The following is a 20,029-nucleotide window of genomic DNA, read 5'->3' as shown; positions in this document are numbered from 1 at the left end:
GATTTTTTTAACCTTTATAATTAAATAAAATTAGGCTGTTAGCCACATGCTTTGCAAGAAATTCTATAATAAGTCAACCTAGATTGAGATTAAGACAAGCTATTTCAATCTATTTTAATAACTAGACATGACTGGGTTCATTTTCTCCCACCAATTAATTTTTTCCCACTTCGCCTCCACTGTAATTCTAAATCATTTAGATTATATATTTTAATTGAACAAATTGATATATATATATATATATATATATTTAGATAGACCCAATGCACTATATCATCTATATTCCATTCAATAAAATTGTACTAATATTGATACAATCAAATAAAATCTTATGTGTACAATAAAATATGTATTTAATTTCTTATATTTTCTCTGTTTACTATTATTAATGTTATAATTAATTTATATTTAATGTCATTTAAATATTATATTTTTATTAGATAGATCATAGATGATGTGATGCGCCAGTTCATTTAAGAATTTCTCTACACACATACTTTTAAAATTATCAAATGTGAATCACCAAATTCAATCTAACCGAATACAATTGTTTTGATATGGTATTAATTATATATACCGAAGACTAAGAGCTGCAGAATGGATCAAGTTTGCTTGAATTACTTACGCAATTTTTTGTTGGGTTAAGATCATGACACTACTTGTCCCCTGAAAAAAAAAAAAAAAAAGATCAAGGCACTATTTAAAGTAAAGATGCTTTATTAGTTAGGAGATAAGTAGAGGCTAGTTGTTGGACTATTTTTTAAATGAGAGGGTTAGTTTAGCCTTCATTATTTTATTTTACCAAACATCATTATTCTTTTTACATACATTTTTTTAATATTTATTTCCATGTTATCGTCATGAGTCATATCCCGACTTCTATTAAAAATCTCTCTTCCTCTCTTCCAAACCTTGTTTGTATTGCTTAAAGGATAAGATTCCAATTAGAAATTTTTTTGTGCATAACTTGTTTAATATTAAAAAAAAAATGAAGTTTTCAATTTTAGATAGCATTCGTATATTTATTAAAAAAGTGATAAATAAATGCAATACCAAGATATTAAATAATACTAATAACAATGTACTATGACATATGTTATACAAAAATCACCTTTTCATTTCCCATCTCTTTTTTATAAGTGATATTGTTTCGTCTGTAAAATAAATTAAAACAATCACAAATTCACGATGGTTAGGTTAAGTGGAATGGTTTCAAAACCTCTCAAACAAGGTTGAAGGGTAGTCGAAAAAGCCAACTTGTCTTTCGTTCAATATTATATAGTATTTTTTTAAAAATATTATATTACAAATATAAGACATACTTTAGGTCCTTCAACGTTCAATTAAGAAGAATTTTAAAAAATACCATTATTATGGGTTGCAATTAATAAGATTCTTTAACTGAAACACAAAAATAATGTGTAATTTTATAGACAATTAATTAATTTATTAAAAATATAATCCGATTAAAAATATTTTTACACCGCTAAATGAAAGGAATATAGTCATGATAAAGTTGCGTAAAAAATAATTTAATTCGGAAAATTAATTATTAAATAATAAAAAAAATTGTTTGGTTTATCATTCTCAACAAACACCTGCTAATTCCTAAAACTTATGATAGAGAGTTGAAGTGTGAGTGAGTGCTTCATGCACTCAAAAGTTGCTTCAAAGGGTAGAGAGTTTAAACGAAGAAACCTCAAAAACAAACAAAAAGAAAAAAGAAAATTCACGGTACTCCCCATGATGTCATTATGAAAATCAGACTCGTCCCACCTTCCACTTCAATTATTGATCTCTCTTTGCTTTTCTTTACTTTTTTTTACCCTTTTTTTTATTTTTTTATTGTTTACCCCTCTACGCGTTCTTCTGAAAATATTCTTATCATTCCCATGAACTAAAAAGCTCTTGTGCTCATGCTTTAAACTTTAAAAGAGGCACTTATCATGGCTGTCTTTTCTTTAAATCAATATCATGGCTGTCTTTTAAAAATATTTTAATTGAGTGAATGGTGTTAACTTAATTTTAAAAAATAAATTATTTCTATTAGTTTAATAGTGATAATGTGTTAAAAATGTCATTCTAATTTCCACCTCTGAGTTTTTGTTTGGGAGAAAATTAGATAAATAAAAATAATACTTGCTCAGAGAACTTGGTTTATTGTTTACTATGGATATGGATGAGTGGAAATGACTCATTAAGCATTTGAACCATTACATATTGGAAGTTTTTGAACTATTAGCCTCTATTCACGCTTCACCTTACCCTTTTACCAAACGGCAAATTACAAAAATTATATATTAGAGAATATTGGATAAATGAGTATATTATTTCTTGAATTTTAGGTTTAGTAACACCATAAACTTTAAATTTATTTGTTGTGCAAATTATTTTTTTGACTTTTTAAATAGTACAGTTTGACCCTTACTGTTAACAAACACTAACTTTGACAGTTGGTTGACTAGAAAATAATCTCAAAAATTACTGAAAAGGATAAAAAAATATAATAAAAGATTCAAAAATTATAGAAAAGGATCCAAAATTTTTGGTCATTTTTTATAATTTTTTTTGATCATTTTTTAATCCAAAATTAACTTTTGTTAACGGCAGAGGTCAAATTATACTATTTTTAAAAATTGAGAAAACACTTTACATATAAATGAGTTTTAGATTTACAGTGTTATTAAGCTTAAAGTTTAATGGATAATTTTCTGGTTTATCTCTTACAAAAAGCATTATGGGAGAGGGGATGAGAGAAGCAGGCAGCCAACCCACATTTATAATGTTTGTGTTTATTTAATTTAATTTAACCATAAAATAAAACTAATCTAGATTAATTATTTCATAACTAATTAATTAAAATCGATGTGCTTTAAGCCTTTAATTACTTTACCTTAGTGCGTACTCAAATCAAAGTTGACCAATTTATATGCATGTGAATGTCTTTATGAAAATTAAAAATAAATCACCTAAGGTACCATTCAACTTGAAAATATAATTAGTTTCACTGCAGATTCCATATTTTAAGCACCATATTTTAAGGTAATTTACCAGTATAGTAATATTTCATTTAATAATTAATCGATATTATTCAGGTGGTGAAAAAGTCCACTTCAAAGTAGAGTTATAAATTAGATTAAAAGATACGTTGAATCTTATTTTTTTATTGGGCAATGATTTGATTCGAAAGGTTTGTTATTTTCAAGGAGGGTGACATTCTGAGATGGGTTTGGTGGACATTAATCAATTAGATCGAACTAGAAATATATTATTATTTAATAAATAATATTAATAATAATTATTATCAACATGTACAGCCTGCTATTGAATGATTTAAAGGAAGCATCTGAATTCTGAACATAAAATGGCCCACATCACTCATTGCAGAGAGAGAATCATAAGCATGTGATATATTCACCTACACATTACACATTTTTGTGAAAAATATCTCTGAAATAATTCCGTCTTTGGATTCCTTTCATTTGTCCCAAAAAAAAAAAATTTGACGGCTCATGGGAGATTAACATTAAAGGGCTAAAAAAATTGAGTTAAATTTAAATAAAAGACAAAAGATAAAAAATAAAAACCTAAAATAAGGATCAAATATTTCTTAATATGTATTTCTATGTACCAATATTTGAATTTAAATTTAAACCAAATTCTTTATTTAGATGCATAAAAGTCTAAAAGTTTTAATCCAAATCCATGTTTTAGTTGTATTATAATCTCTTTGTAATTTTAAGGAAAAATATAACTTTGGATTTCTATAATTTGTTAAAGTTTTGCTATCAAATCTTTATACGTTTTTTTTTATATTTTAAGTCCTTATATTTTTCTTTTTTCATGTTCTAAGTTCCTCTAATACCGCTTATGAAAGGATTTCGAGTATCAAAAAATAAAAGTGTAAGGACCTAAAATATAAAAAAAAAGTACAGAGATCTATAATAAAATTCGAGCAAAATGTAGAAATTTAAAGTTATGTAATTTTTAATTTTAAATTTCTTTTAGGCTTTAACTATTTAAAAATTTAGTTAATTTAACCCTCTTATTTTCTTCACATTTTCATCATCAATGTTTTTGTTATTCTCATCACTCATCTCATTTCTTGTTTTTGTTTCTCACTAATTGAAGAATGCCACTTTTTAAGAATTTGCAACTATCAAACAAAGAATTTGCAAGTGACATTCTTTAATTTGTAAAAGAAAAACTTGTAAACATATCATCACTTTTAGTGATTTGCCACTTTCATACCTTTGTTTACAGCTCTTGAAACACAAATTTTTAAGAAAGATTTGTTAATTTGTGAAGAAAAATTATTTCCAAGTAATGATATATTTGACAAATGTTTCCTTTACAAATTATAAACTTTCCCTTGTAAAAATTCTTGTTTTTAGGGTTGTAAATATTGAAATGAGCATAGCAAGTTTTTAGACCAATTCACTTAAGGATTTCTGATCCTTATTTTAAATTTCAAAAGATCTTGTTATTTTTATCTAAGTTTAATTCAATCTTTTGATCCTTTAATATCATTACTTCTTTTTGATATATTATATAAATTTTTAAGAAATACATCGTATTATTCACGTTTTGTATTAATTATATTTATATTTTCCCTCCGTTAATAATTCAAACATTAGTTTAAAATAGTAACATATTAATATCAATATAATACACTAAAGAATAATAATATGATATGACTTCTAGTTTAGAAATATTTTGCAAATTTTTTTATTCCCAAATTTCCAAAATCATACTCTGACATAACTTATTTTAAACCTTGTGATTTAGAATGACTCTGAATAACATTATCATAGTGAAGAGACTGCTTCCACGCCTTTATTAGACTTCTAGATCTAAACTTAGCTTCCCTATTAAGAATAATATAAAATTATAAAAAAATAGAAATAAAAACAAGCCTCTTGTGGTCAAGAAGAAAAAGAGATTCAGTTCTTGATCTAACCCAAGGGTTTCAATAGGACCTTTTGTCGTTTTCAGAAAATTTTTTTTATTGTAACCAAATTTAAATCTTTCTATCGTATGAATCATTTAAGTCAATCCAAGTAAAATATAAAATTAGTAATAACAATACATAAACACAACAATTTAGCACCTATTTATATAACATTTAAAAGCATATTCAAACCACATTTAAAATATATTTTTATCAAATTCAACAAAAAATTGAATCTCCAAAATATGTTTTTATTAAATATAAATTAAAAATTAAACACATATTTAAAGTGAAAAGACCTTTCTCTTAATGCAACAGTAAAAAAAATTTCAATGTCAAACTCTAGGGATAATATGACTTTTTATCTTCAAACTTTTTTTTGGATCTAATTATCGAGTTAATCACTCAACTTTGACATAATAAAATTTAATTCTTATAGTTTATTGAGTTAAATAATTATAAAAATTTAATTTTATTGAGTCAAGAAATTATAAGGATAGAAATATTTTGAGTCAAGAAATTATAGGGACTAGTTTGTTATTACTCAATGTCCAAGGATTAAATAGATTATTAAAGAAAAACTTAAGGACTGAATGTTATATTTTTTCCAAGCTCTATTATCTCAAAATTACAATGTTCACATACTCTAGTTACTGTATAAGCTCCAAAAATGACAATCTTCTTGAAAGGGTATCAAATTAAATTCTTTATCATTTGATCTAATCTTGATTGGTTAATATGTTAATGAATGATAAAAATGAATTTTGAAAAAAAAAAAGAAGAAGAAGCTTTTTGAACAGTTATAGGATCACAATCTTAATAAAACCTCTCTTTTTCAAACAGTTCTTTTTGACTCTCTTATGATTTTGATTGAAAGAATGGTATTATTATTATTATTATTATTATTTAATTTTAGCTTTTACAAAGTTAGTCCAATTAATCAACCTTAAATGAAGACTATCAAATACACGTGGCCCAACAAAAAAAGAAGGGTATAGAATACTCATTATGACTAAGTAACAAAGAAACCAATCATAAAACAATTAAATCATTGTGGACAAATTAGTTTAAACCTTTTAAATCACCTGATGAAGGGGATAAACTATATTATAATTTACTAGTTAAATTATAAATCAATACATAAAATTTTTCAATTTTTCCTAAATTTTAGGAAAATACTACTTTGGTTCTCGCACTTCATTTAAATTTTGTTATAATTCCTTACATTTTTTTTCAATATTTTAAATTTTTATATTTATTTCGTTTGCAACATTAGTCCCTACATTTTCAGAGAAACATTACTCTGACATAAACAATGTTAATTATGCTCACATGTCAGTTAATACCATTAATTTTATACTTACGTGTTAAACTAGTATTGGTATGAATTTTTTAATGAGTAAAAATTAAAAAAAAACCTATATCAGATTAAATAAAAAGGCTAACTTAAACTCTTTAAATTTTTGTTTGTTAAAAAAACTATGTCAGCATTTTTATCTCATTTGATATTAGCTTTTTTTATTTTTTATTAAAAGATCCATGTCAGCATTTTTATTTCATTTGATGTAAATTTTTTTAAATTTACTCATTAAAAAAATCTATGTCAACATAAATTTGACATGTAAGCATAAAAATTATAATGTTAATTGACATGTCAACATTATTAATATCATTTGTGCCATTTCAATGTCCCTGTGAAAATGTAGGGACTAATATTTTAGACAAAGAAAATTGTAGGGATCCAAAACAAAAACAAAAGTGTTCAGACTTATACCAAAATTCGATCAAAGTACAGAAATAAAAAATAATGTTTTTCTTGCATTTTGTAATTACATGTCTATTGTGAAATTAATACAAATTTATGTACGTAATATATGTTACGTGAAAACGGAAAATTTTATTGTCGGCACAGAGAAAGTGACGATATTATTAGTAGGCTGGTGTCTTTCAGAGCCAAACAATTAATACTTTGGACGTATAAAAAAATAATTAAAATAAAATCATATCATGATGTAATATTCTAATATGGGTGTGTCTATTTCTAAGAAAAAAATAAATTGATAGGCCGAATTGGTTGCACGATACCTTTCATAATAAGTAATATATACAGACAAATTCTGGTAATTTTCATGAACAAAAAATTAAATAAATTTTGTAAGTTAGCCGAAAAAAAAAAGTTCACCGGTAGAAATTGAGTTTGTTTGCTTGATAAATTATGGGAAATTATAATTGTTCTACCATATATTTTAACGATTTTTAATATTAGCCTTCATATTTTTTCTGTTGATCCATATCTCTTAAGTTTTACTATCTATTTATGATGTTAGTCTTTATATTTTTAAATATGATCATAAAGGCTCAACAGTGGCTAATGAATAAAAAGAAAAAAAAAACATAAATGCGCAATTGATGAAGCTTTGAAAACCAGCACAAATGTTAGTGGCTGTTTTACTTATATGATGTTTAAGTTATTTCAATTTTGCCAACTCAGTAACAAAAATAAAAGAGTTATGTATTATGTATATATCAGCAAATTTAACTCTGTTAGTGATTATGAAGACTGATGTTGCAAATAAATAAAATTTAAGAGACTTGAAGTAACAAGAAAAAGTATAAAAATTAATATCAAAACACACTAAATGATATAAATCAATAATTATATTTTCCCAGAAATTTAATAGATCTACTAGTAATTAATTTATAGTAAGTTGATATATTTATAAATCATGAACAATATATAATGGATTTATAAAATATTGTATAATAAAATGAATCCACTAGAAATATTTAAAAAATATAAAACATCTGAAAAATAAATCACTAAAAGCATAGTGATAAATTTCACTCCAGAACTTAACTAAATAATCAAAATGACTCAGTCGAATAATTTTTATTTTGATCCAAAACATAATTGAATAAAATAAATGTTTATCTAATTAATAAAGTTTTGATATATAACCCCCAAGGTGGTATAATCAAATCATGCCATCAATTCTGAAAATATTTTTGATGAGTCTGTAAGTATTTCTGCAAACGCTTTTTGAATTTACAGAAGACAGGCTTTAATTCCAATGAGTCCATCAATATCTAATTTATCCAATTTTTTTTCCTAAAAAAACATATCAGGTTAGAAACTTAGAATGATTGTATTAGGAAGGAAACAAAGATTAAGAAGAAGAAACTTGATTTCTTTCTGATCAATGTAGATATTACAATTATAATGCCGTTAAATGACGTCGTTCAACCTACTTTTCAATTCTTATATTATTTAAAGAAAAAGAAAAAAACATAATGAAGTCGTTGGATGAAAATATCAGAAAATTAAAATATGACCTTGAGTTTTCAAAGCGTGGACCATACAAAAGTGTCGGCAGAAGGAAGGAAAAAAAAAAATTATTTGCATCGTGAAAAATTTATTATATTTAATTTTTTCCTTGAAGGGGCAAAATTGACTTAGTATTAAACTGCAACTAGATTTATTCTAAGTATAGTAAATAATGTTAGTTTAACTTATCTAAATTGTTATCCTGCCAAAATATTCGAATGTTTACCAAAAAAATGGTAATATTCCAATTATAAGTATAGCTTCATGTACAATTAGTTTTTGCTTGTGCCAAGGTAATCATTTGATTATAAGAAATAACATATTCAATTCTGTATTTTTTATTCAATATACAAATGATACCAAATTAACGTATGATTTGAGAAGATCTGAGGGGCCCCAAGCACACTTATCTTTCCCTTTTAATTTATTGTTTTCATTTTTCCCAATTATTGGAGCAATTTTTAATTAAAATATAACATATATGAGATTTTTTATTGTTGTTAATTTTCGAGTAGACTAGGGATATTCAGATATTACTTTATTTTTAAATATATTTAAATACTAATTTCTATCTTAAATGGAGGATGAGTTGATGACGTAGAATGAAAACCATATTCTGATCGTAGACTTTAAAAATATTGAAAATACAAAATATAAAATATGGTGTTAAATATTTTCTTGCCAAATGCTTGCCAGCACAGGATTTTCAATAATATTGGTATCTTTGGTTGGAGGGAAATATAGGGAATATTTTAATAAGCTTGATTTTTTTTAAACAAATATAAAAGTGGTGTTATAAAATTTTAATAGAAATAAGATGCAAAATGAAAGGGTAAGGAGAATTAATTAAAAACTTTAAATCCCACTTCTCTATTTTTTTTAAATTGAACTTATTAAAATCTTCTGTTATTTCCATTCCCTAATTACAACTAAACAAAGGAATGAGAGATTTAAGCTCTTTCAGGTCCCAAATTAAAAATATTTTTTGGTCATTTTTTAATGATAAGATACCAAAAATCATGTATATACTTATAAAATTCAACAATAACAAATACAAGAAATTGAAAATACATATATATTTTTCCTTAAAATAAGATAGAATTTGATTGCCATTAATGAACAAACAAGGGGAAATGCTTGCATGCATAACTCTTTAAAATGAAAAATAATAATTATGCATTTTATGAGTAGAACTCAAGTGAGGCACAAAAAGAAGAGAGTAACATGAAGAATGGGAAAAAGGAAAGAAAGAAGTGGAGGGAAAGGGGATTATTCAAGTTGAGTGAAAGAGGTTGAAGATACCTTGAGGAGACTTAGAAGCAACAACATATAAAATCTAAATATAATAAATATAAATATAAATATACATGTGAAAGCTAAAGAAGGCTGACACATTGGTAATGGCTCTCATTGCTTTTGCCTGCTCTTGTTAGGTAAGTTTTTAATGTGATTCCATAAAATCTACCCTCCATTCTTCCTTTTTTTAAAAAAAAAATAAAAAATCCCACATTTTATTTATAAAGCCATATTTATTGTATATTGTTCGTGAGAAGTTCAACATAGTATGAGCATGCCTAGGGTATACAAGAAAAACCTACATACTTAAATGGTATTTTATTTTATTTTTGTTTGGTTGAAGGGGAGTGGAGATGAGAGTAGTGGGGATTAGATTCTAATGAGTTTCATTTAAAATGAATTAATAAGTAGGGTTATAAATTATAAAAGGTATAAACAAGTAAATTATTTTTAAACTATAAGTTTAAAAGTGTTTGAGACTCTAAATTTACTTTTTATGTAATATTCTCTTTTAATTTTTGAATATAATGTAATATGATCTTTTTTATTAATAAAAATTAATTTTGACTATTAATTTAAAAACAAAAAAGGATCTACAAATTATAAAAAAAGACCACAAAAAATTTCTGAATCATTTTTTTGTAATTTTGAGATGTTTTACTATAATTTTTGGTTATTGTTTCGGGCAATTTTTCTTTCATAAGAAATAACTAGAGTGGTCCTTTGTACCGACAATTACTGAGCCAAGTGAAAATGACCCAATTTCATTCAGCACTCGACAGTTATTATATTGTGAGAGTTAATCTTGCCTTTAATAGGGTTCAACCATATTCAAATCTCACTTTATAATATCATATTATCCTTCCATTTAAAAATATAAGATATTTTTTTTAAAAAATTTAATGTTAAAAAATATAAGATATTTTTAGTTTTGTGAGATATAATCATTGCTTTTTTTTTAGAAGTTCTCTTATTGATAATAATTTTATATTTATTGTAGGGTATTTAATAGAGATAAATATGAAAACATAGGGTTAGTTGAAAAGTAGGTAACTACTTTATTAGAGGATAAGATTCGGCTAAAAATATTTTATATTTTTAAACGGAGGGAGTATTAAATAGTTCCATGGAGTAAAAGAAAATGAGTTCACTATCTTTAAATAGATTACAAAATGAACCATATTATTTATAATTTTTAAATAATACGGCTTGTACAACTTTGATTTAATATATTATTAGTATTTAATTTAAAATATTTAAAATATTTTTTTCAAGTTAAAATCATTATACATAGCCCTGAGTTACATATTCAAAATATCTCCATAATATTGACAAGATTAATTTATAATTAGGAAAAGTACCTTATACAACTTAATCTTTCTACAAATTTTTAATCTTAAAATTATCTATAAGATGATTGTAATCCATATGAGTTATCATAATATTTATAGACATTCTCTAAAAATAGGAGGATAATGTAGGTAACCAAAAAAAAAAAATTAAAGAAGGGTATTTTGGTAAAAAAAGAAGAAGGATATTTTGTAAAAAATGTAAAATTCGATTGAATAAAGGTAATTTTTTATTGAATAAAAATTGTATAATTTTAAAAATATAAAACTAGTCAATATGAGTGTGACCATAAATATGGAAAAACACTTTATTCATCATGATGGTACTTCACATTGAGGCAAGTAGTACGTTGATAACAAGCATTAATTCTCCTGTACTCAAAGATTCACATGCCCAATTTGTTACAATAAAATTAAAAAACAGTATTATAATGTATTTGCTTTGCTAAAATAAAGAAAAAAAGGAAGGCTCACGTGCCAAACATTTGCTTCAATACTTTAATAATTAATTTTACTGATTCATTGTATATCAATATTGGTAACAGAACAAGACAGCAACAGCAACAACCAATAAATAATTTTAAATTCATAGTTAATTGTCATAGCTGTTTTTATTTTTCAACACTTTGTTTTGTCCGCAAACTGCTTTTAGACTTGTGGGTCTTCGTCAGGCATGAGTTGGCCGACTTGGCAACGCCAAATTTGATGACACCATTAAGATTAAAATTAAACTTGTATGCTTATACTAATTAATTAGTTCCTTAAATTAAACAAAAAAAATCAGTTAATGTGCCATTTTTTTAGAGTCAATTTTTATAAGTCTCCTTGTCACATTCGTTACTTGTTAGATGCCAAATCAATATCGTCAATATGCACAAGCAGAAGTTAATTGAAAGTGGCTTTCATATTTCATTGGAGCTTGAAATCTAATTTTGAAATTATTATTATTATTATTTTATCAATCTTCTTTCATAAGTTTCACCATATTTCTTTTAACTTCTTACTTTGTTAATATCATATAAGAAGTAATATGCTTGTCTACATCATTTGCAAAGTTTTTATTATAAATTTTTGTTTGTAATTCTTAAACAAATACTTTTTAAATAAATTAGTATGAGTTCCATTTGTTGCATGAAATTTAAGAAATAAATTCCGCTGCTCATGAGTTGTAATAAAATGGAATAGATTCATGATAAATTCATGTTTTATTAACTAAATGTAAAGTTATAGTAATAATAAGTCAACTCCAAAAATTATCTGCTGAACCTTAGAAAACTAAAATTATTTACTGAGTGGTATATATAATTTAATTTTTAGTTAGTATTAATATATAACATAAACAAGCTCATTAGTGAATAACATGACACGGTTCACAGCTGGAGAGTGCTGCGTTTCCGCTGCAAGTTGTGAGCCATAAAGGAAAAAGATAAAACAGAACTCACAAAACGTCCCAATTTGAGGGCCTCAAAGCTCTCTGAATACGACAGTTCTCTCTCCCTCCCTCCCTCCCTCACCCTCCTCGTCTTGCTTACACTTCCAAGTTTCGACCCGTGCTTCTTCATGATTCTCTCTCTTTCTCTCTCTCCTGTATATTTTTTGAGGGTCAATTGATATTTCTTTTCCAGCAAGCTCTATCAGAGACAGACAGGGCACCCACCTCTGTTTTTCTGTTCCTTATTTTATTTTCCTTTATGATTTTTACAGCGAGAAACCCATCAGTTAGAATACTCGGATTAGCAAGAAAAGAATCATTCACTAACATCCCCAAAGAAAACTTCTCTCTCTAACTCCTCCCTCCCTCCCTCATTATATTTTAATAATTCCCCGATACCTTTCGTCTCTATATTTGCCTCTCTCTCTCTCTCTCTCTCTCTCTCTCTCTCACTGTGCTCTGTGTATTGTGGAGCTGGTGTTCCTTGAATGGGTCGCTCAGTGTAGTCTAAAGCTATGTTCTTTCTTCTTTGTGGGATTGTTTGAGAAATGACAAAGATAGTGGAGAAGGCTTGTTGAAGTAGATCTCTCTCGTATTGCGAAGATTAAGGTTGTCATTTGAGGTTTCTAATGGATACTAAGGGGAGACTTGTTGCTGGGTCGCATAATAGGAACGAATTCATTCTCATCAATGCCGATGAGACTGCAAGAGTGAGTGGCCTTTTGAATCCGTTTTAACTTCTGTAGCTTAATTCTTCTGAAGAATTTGTAGCTTCAAGAAAATAAAAAAAAGATAAAAAGAGACTTTTCTCTTTCTGCTTCTCTCCTTTTTCCCAGAGTCATTTTCCAGAAACCCATATGAGAAGTCTGATGAAAATAGCCTTCTTCTTGCTGAATTCCCATCCAGTTGATATTTCCTGCATTTTTTTTCTTTCTTTGTTTCATTGTTATAGACATCTTGTTCCTTCATTTCAATTGTCTGTTTCTTTTTCACAGAAAGAGTTCCCGATAGGTGTACTTGTTGGTGAAGTACTGGAAATTTCGCGTTTAAACTTATCTATTTACTTGTCGGTACCTCTTTAGTGTCTGTGAGAAACAAAATAAGAAAACAAAAGAACAGACTGCAATTCTCTCTCTCTCCCTCCTCCTCCTCCGGATTCTTGTTTCTTCATCGATCCATTATAACAAAGCCTTTTGATGCTTTATATTGAGTGATGAAATTCAAGTCTAATTTTCATGAGAATTTCAGGTGACCTCTGTGACAGAATTGAGCGGCCAGATTTGCCAGATCTGTGGGGACGAGATTGAAGTCACTGTCGATGGAGAACCATTTGTTGCTTGCAATGAATGTGCATTCCCTGTGTGTAGACCTTGTTATGAATATGAAAGAAGAGAGGGAAACCAAGCTTGCCCTCAGTGCAAAACCAGATACAAGCGTCACAAAGGTAAAAGCTTCAATCAATTTTTTGTTTTTTGTTTTTGTTTTGGGTTAACTTTCATCAGGATGATGTTTGGTAACTGGGTTTTTCTTTTCTGTTCTTTTCTTTCTTGTCATTACGGTATGATTGTCTTCTGACATCATCAGATAAAATTTCCTCCTTGGCAGAATCCCCAGATTCACAGCTGCATTAAGGTTTCTAATTCTAGAGTGTTGAATTGTACACAGGTTGTCTAACAGAGATAGTCCAAACGAGCTAACTCCAAAGGGGGTTTTAATTGTCTGAAAGAGATAATAAAATTTAACATGCTGGTTTCATGTCTTAATTTTTTTATATCTCCTTGGGTTTGCCTTTCCTTTCTCTGTACTCTGGTTATATATAAGGCTAATAATGCATTTAATCAATATCAGGGAGTGCTAGAGTTGAAGGTGATGATGAAGAGGATGATATTGATGATTTGGAAAATGAATTTGATATTGGAAGTGTTCATGGAGACCCTCATCACATTGCTGAGGCCATACTTTCTGCTCGTCTTAATGTTGGCCGTGGTGGCTCACATGTCAATGCTCCTGGGAACACCACGCCATCAGAGGTAGATGCGGCTTCTGTGGCTGCTGGTGATATCCCTCTCCTCACATATGGCCAAGAGGTTAATTGAATTTACAATTTCACTCTTCTTGTTTTGATGATGATGTCTTTTTTGGTTTAAGTGACTGATAAATGGCAATGATTTTTTGTGTTTCAAGGACCTTGGGATTTCTGCTGATAAGCATGCGCTTATTGTTCCTCCATTCATGGTTCGTGGGAAGCGTGTTCATCCTATGCCTTTTCCTGATTCATCTGTTCCTGGTAAGTCATGCTATTTTGTTCATGTTTTATTCTGCATTTTAGTTTTAGACTATGTTATCTCTCTTTATTACACTGTTTAAGTTAAACCTGGTTTTTTAATCCATAATTTTTATATGGTCCTTGTTGGTGTAGTTCAACCCAGAGCTATGGATCCTAAAAAAGATTTAGCAGTCTATGGTTATGGAAGTGTTGCGTGGAAGGAACGGATGGATGAGTGGAAAAAGAAGCAGAACGAGAAACTTCAAGTGGTCAAGCATGAAGATGGCGGGAAAAATGTTGATGAACTTGATGATCCGGAATTGCCAATGTAAGTGCTATTATTTTGTTGCCGCTTTTGTAAAACTGAAACTTGAATTAAAGCAGTAGTTAGATTCGATTTGTTATAATATATGAAGCATAGATTCTTTGTGGGGAAAAAAAGAGCTTGCCTACTTTTGACATGTGTTAAGCGCTCTTATTGGCACAGAAAAACACTTCAATTACTATGCTAGCACTAAAGATTTTATTGTGTTGTCACATTTGCAATGATCGTATCTTGTTTCATGTCTGTGTCAATACTGACAATTTGTAATTTTTTGTACGTAGCTGGTATCCTTTTTAAAGTAATTTTAACTTATTTCCTCTTATTTTGCGCTAGCATTGGTGGCTTCATCAGTGTTAAAATTCTTTCTTGTCACTTTTATGGAAAATGCTGATGTTATTATAACTTTGCCACAAACTTTTGTTTGGTTGATCGTAGAAGACTGTTATGCAGAATACCAGTTAAAGAAAATTCAGATTTTCAATAAATAAGTAGATTAATTACAATATTGAACTGGCTGAGGATGAGTGAAGTGATGATATACTGTCCCTCCTATCTCTTTAGCCCAAGCTTTTCTGATTTTGAGAAACTAAAGAATTGTCCAAGGAGAAACAAGTGCCAAAGACTTGAAAACATAAATTTGTGTCTTTCTAATTACTTTTAAAGGAAAAAGAAGGGGAAAAAAAAGAAAACAGAATCCCCAAGACCTATAGTCTATATAGCACACACACATCTATAACATTTTTTACACACACACATCTATAACATTTTTTACACACACACACATGCATATTCCTTCTTTATTCTCAGGTTTAGGAGATTTGTTTTAATTTTAATTTCTTTTAACAGAATGGATGAAGGCAGGCAGCCACTTTGGAGGAAGTTACCAATTCCTTCAAGCAAGATAAATCCCTACAGGATTATAATTGCACTCCGGATTGCTATTCTCGGCCTCTTCTTTCATTATAGAATTCTCCATCCTGTCAATGATGCATATGGTCTGTGGCTAACATCAGTGATATGTGAAATCTGGTTTGCTGTGTCATGGATTCTTGATCAATTCCCCAAATGGTGCCCAATTGAGCGAGAAACATATCTCGATCGTTTATCACTGAGGTATTCTATTGATTTATCCTTCTTTTTGTCTGGATGGGACTGTTCATCTAGTAATTCTATGGCTGATGCTACACCACTTTTCAGGTACGAGAAAGAGGGAAAGCCATCTGACCTAGCCAATGTGGACATATTTGTTAGTACTGTGGATCCTATGAAAGAACCTCCACTTATCACAGCAAATACAGTTCTGTCCATACTTGCTGTCGATTATCCGGTGGACAAAGTTGCGTGCTATGTCTCTGATGATGGTGCAGCCATGCTTACTTTTGAAGCCCTTTCGGAAACTTCTGAGTTTGCAAGGAAATGGGTTCCATTCTGCAAGAAGTTCAGCATTGAACCACGTGCTCCTGAATGGTATTTTGCTCAAAAGGTTGACTATCTGAGAGACAAAGTTGATCCAACATTTATCAAGGAGCGTCGTGCTATTAAGGTAAAACATAATTTATTAGACCAGATCCTGTTCAATTTTGACTTGTTATACTCTTACTGCTTTCATCTCTTGTCCTGAGCTTCAATTATTGATAATTTAAATTCAGTGTTTGAATTTGTATTGCACAGCGGGAGTACGAGGAGTTCAAAGTGCGTGTTAATGCATTGGTTGCCATGGCACAAAAGGTTCCTGAGGATGGTTGGACAATGCAGGATGGGACTCCATGGCCTGGGAACAATGTTAGAGATCATCCAGGAATGATACAAGTGAGTAGTATTTACTGTCTGTAAGAATGCTGTGCCAACATGGCCCTTTTGGTTAATTTCATCTGTGATGATCTTCTCTAGGTTTTCCTTGGTCAAAATGGTGTACGTGATGTTGACGGGAATGAATTGCCTCGCCTTGTCTATGTGTCTCGAGAAAAGAGACCTGGATTTGATCACCACAAGAAAGCTGGAGCTATGAATGCATTGGTAGAGTCTGTACCCTTTCTCACATGACTTTTCTTGCAAATTTCATTTTCATGACATGTCTTTATCATGTGTTGGTTGATCATCAAGGTGCGAGTCTCAGCAATCATTTCAAATGCTCCGTATCTGCTCAATGTTGATTGTGATCACTACATTAACAACAGCAAAGCACTTCGTGAATCCATGTGCTTCCTGATGGACCCTACTTCAGGAAAGAAAATCTGCTATGTACAATTTCCTCAAAGATTTGATGGGATTGATCGTCATGATCGATACTCAAACCGTAATGTTGTGTTCTTCGATGTGAGTAATAATTTTCTCTTGTTGCCTTCTTTGGTGTGTTATGCTCTGAGGGGAATCTAATCTCTTTTTATTATATAACAGATTAACATGAAAGGGCTAGACGGCATCCAAGGTCCAATTTATGTGGGCACTGGTTGTGTTTTCCGGAGGCAAGCACTTTATGGATATGATGCCCCAGCCAAGAAGAAGCCGCCGAGGAAGACTTGTAACTGTTGGCCTAAATGGTGTTGCTGCTGCTGCTGCTGCAGTTCTAGGAAGAAGAACAAGAAAGTTAAGTCAAGTGGGAAAAATAAAATAAAGAACAAGGAGGCTCCAAAGCAATCGAACTCACTAGAAAATATTCAAGAGGGAATTGAAGGTAAAACACTAAACAGTTCTTTGGGACATTGTATATTGCACTCTTTGTTCTGAGTATCATGTAAACTCAATTGTTTTGTATTGTCATCTTTTGTTGCTCTTTGAATTTCTCTGACAGGAATTGACAATGAAAAGTCATTAACAATGCCTCTAGTAAAATTCGAGAAAAAATTCGGTCAATCTTCTGTCTTCATAGCTTCGACTCTTCTGGAAGATGGAGGCCTTCCAAAATCAGCAAGTTCTGCCTCGCTCTTGAAAGAAGCCATCCATGTCATTAGTTGTGGTTATGAGGATAAAACAGAGTGGGGGAAAGAGGTAACATATTTACTACATTGGTTCTAAATTTAATAAACCACATCTTAGATCTCTGTTTTGCTGCATTTGCTAAGTTACAATTTTGTCTCTCAGGTTGGATGGATTTACGGCTCGGTCACAGAGGATATTCTAACGGGTTTCAAGATGCATTGCCATGGTTGGAGATCTGTGTACTGCATGCCAAAAAGGCCTGCTTTTAAAGGTTCAGCTCCTATCAATCTCTCAGATCGTCTGCATCAGGTTCTCCGGTGGGCGCTTGGATCTGTTGAGATATTTCTGAGTAGGCATTGTCCCTTATGGTATGGATATGGTTGCGGTTTGAAATCGTTGGAGCGATTCTCTTACATTAACTCTGTCGTTTATCCTTTGACTTCCATTCCCTTGCTCGCCTATTGCACTTTGCCCGCCGTCTGTCTCCTTACCGGGAAGTTCATAGTCCCTGAGGTAAAGTCAACTGTTTCTTTCTTGGTTAGATGGCAAAAATTAATCTTAGCTCCAAAAATGTAGATTGCTGTGATTAGAATTGTGAAATCACAACACATTTGAATTCTCTCCATTTCTTTTTTGCCAATTTCAGGCATAGAATTTATGAGACTCACTTAAATTCATGCTGTGTTTATCCTTCTCTAAGACAATAAATGAAGAGTATGAAGTGGAGAGAATCCAAATTGCCTTTAGTTGACCAGTCGAATTTTTGATGCATTGCTACTAATGCTCTGCGCTTTTTTGTATCCAGATTAGCAACTATGCGAGTCTTGTTTTCATGGGGCTCTTCATTTCCATTGCTGCAACAAGTATCCTTGAAATGCAGTGGGGAGGTGTCGGCATTCATGACTGGTGGAGGAACGAGCAGTTCTGGGTCATCGGCGGTGTCTCCTCGCATCTTTTTGCGCTCTTTCAGGGTCTGCTGAAGGTTCTGGCAGGAGTGAACACAAATTTCACTGTCACATCAAAAGCTGCGGATGATGGAGAATTCGCCGATCTCTACATCTTCAAGTGGACATCCTTGTTGATTCCTCCTCTAACCTTGCTCATCATAAACATAATCGGAGTCATTGTTGGCGTCTCGGACGCGATCAACAACGGTTACGATTCGTGGGGCCCTCTTTTCGGCAAGCTCTTCTTTGCCCTCTGGGTGATTCTCCATCTCTACCCATTCCTCAAGGGAGTCATGGGAAAGCAAGAAGGTGTTCCTACCATCATTATTGTTTGGGCTATTCTCTTGGCTTCAATCTTCTCCCTCCTTTGGGTCCGAGTCAACCCATTCTTAGCGAAAAACGACATCGTGCTGGAAATCTGCGGGTTGAACTGTGACAACTAAAACATACATTATATTGAAAAAAAAGAAAGGTAGTTATCAGAAGTAAATGCATTAGTTTTTGGTTTGAAGACATGCTTGGTTGAATGAAGCTTCTGCAAAAATGGCAGGAAAGTTATGGCGGGTCAATGTAGATAATATAAAAATGGGATTTGTTTTTGGAGATTCACAATTCTTTCTATACATGTGGGTTCTGCGTTTGGAAGGGAATTGAATGGAAAGATCAGCTTGTAATCCAACAAGAGGGAGAGACAAATTAGTTAATTTTAAGGTGGTTGTAATTTATAATTCCCTCTTCTGAATAATAAGGTATGTCATATTTGTAATCAATTTTTCTTTATTTTTCTTTTTCTTTGTAATTTGATGAAAGGTCCCTCGAGCAGAGAAGGGGACTTATAGTGGTTTTGTTCTTACTCTGAAGCATGAAATTAATAAAACCATCTTTAGTTTTTTTGTTTTGGTAAAAATCATCTTTAGTTATATCTGAAAAATTCATAAATAATTCCGAGCCCGTATGATTGTCATAATCTTTTGGCAGTCTTGTTCTATTTTTGGTCTGAGTTTGAAAATTATCTTTAGGTCTTAGTAGCTGCAGCCCACCTAATTTTTTTAATTTTTTTATATTATATAGGTATTACATACTTTTAACTCCCTAAAATTATGAAATTTTATTGTATATATGGTTTTTAATTTTGGCTCCCTTATTTTTAAATCTTGGCTCCACTGCTACTTGAGGATACAAAATGGTTCAGTGGTCATCATGAACATCAGGGAATTGA

General features: G+C 30.2%; 1 protein-coding gene across 1 annotated transcript; it reads left to right on the top strand.

Moving 5' to 3' along the window:
- Nucleotides 1–12,515: 12,515 nt before the first annotated feature.
- LOC129314168 (cellulose synthase A catalytic subunit 2 [UDP-forming]-like) lies at nt 12,516–19,717 on the top strand. Its single transcript, XM_054957537.1, has 14 exons — nt 12,516–13,063; nt 13,602–13,797; nt 14,202–14,440; nt 14,538–14,640; nt 14,773–14,947; nt 15,791–16,057; nt 16,142–16,487; nt 16,616–16,753; nt 16,835–16,960; nt 17,048–17,260; nt 17,342–17,618; nt 17,736–17,932; nt 18,026–18,376; nt 18,669–19,717. Exons 1-14 carry the CDS (start codon nt 12,983–12,985, stop codon nt 19,251–19,253), a joined length of 3,294 nt encoding a protein of 1,097 aa, XP_054813512.1. The 5' UTR covers nt 12,516–12,982; the 3' UTR covers nt 19,254–19,717.
- The last annotated feature ends 312 nt before the right edge of the window (nt 19,718–20,029 follow it).

Source organism: Prosopis cineraria, unplaced genomic scaffold (genome assembly GCF_029017545.1).
Source record: "Prosopis cineraria cultivar Desert tree isolate PC_DT_omini unplaced genomic scaffold, ASM2901754v1 PC1, whole genome shotgun sequence".
Lineage (NCBI taxonomy): Eukaryota > Viridiplantae > Streptophyta > Magnoliopsida > Fabales > Fabaceae > Prosopis > Prosopis cineraria.
Note: the sequence above shows the minus strand (reverse complement) of the source record. Positions and strands in the feature narration are given on the sequence as shown.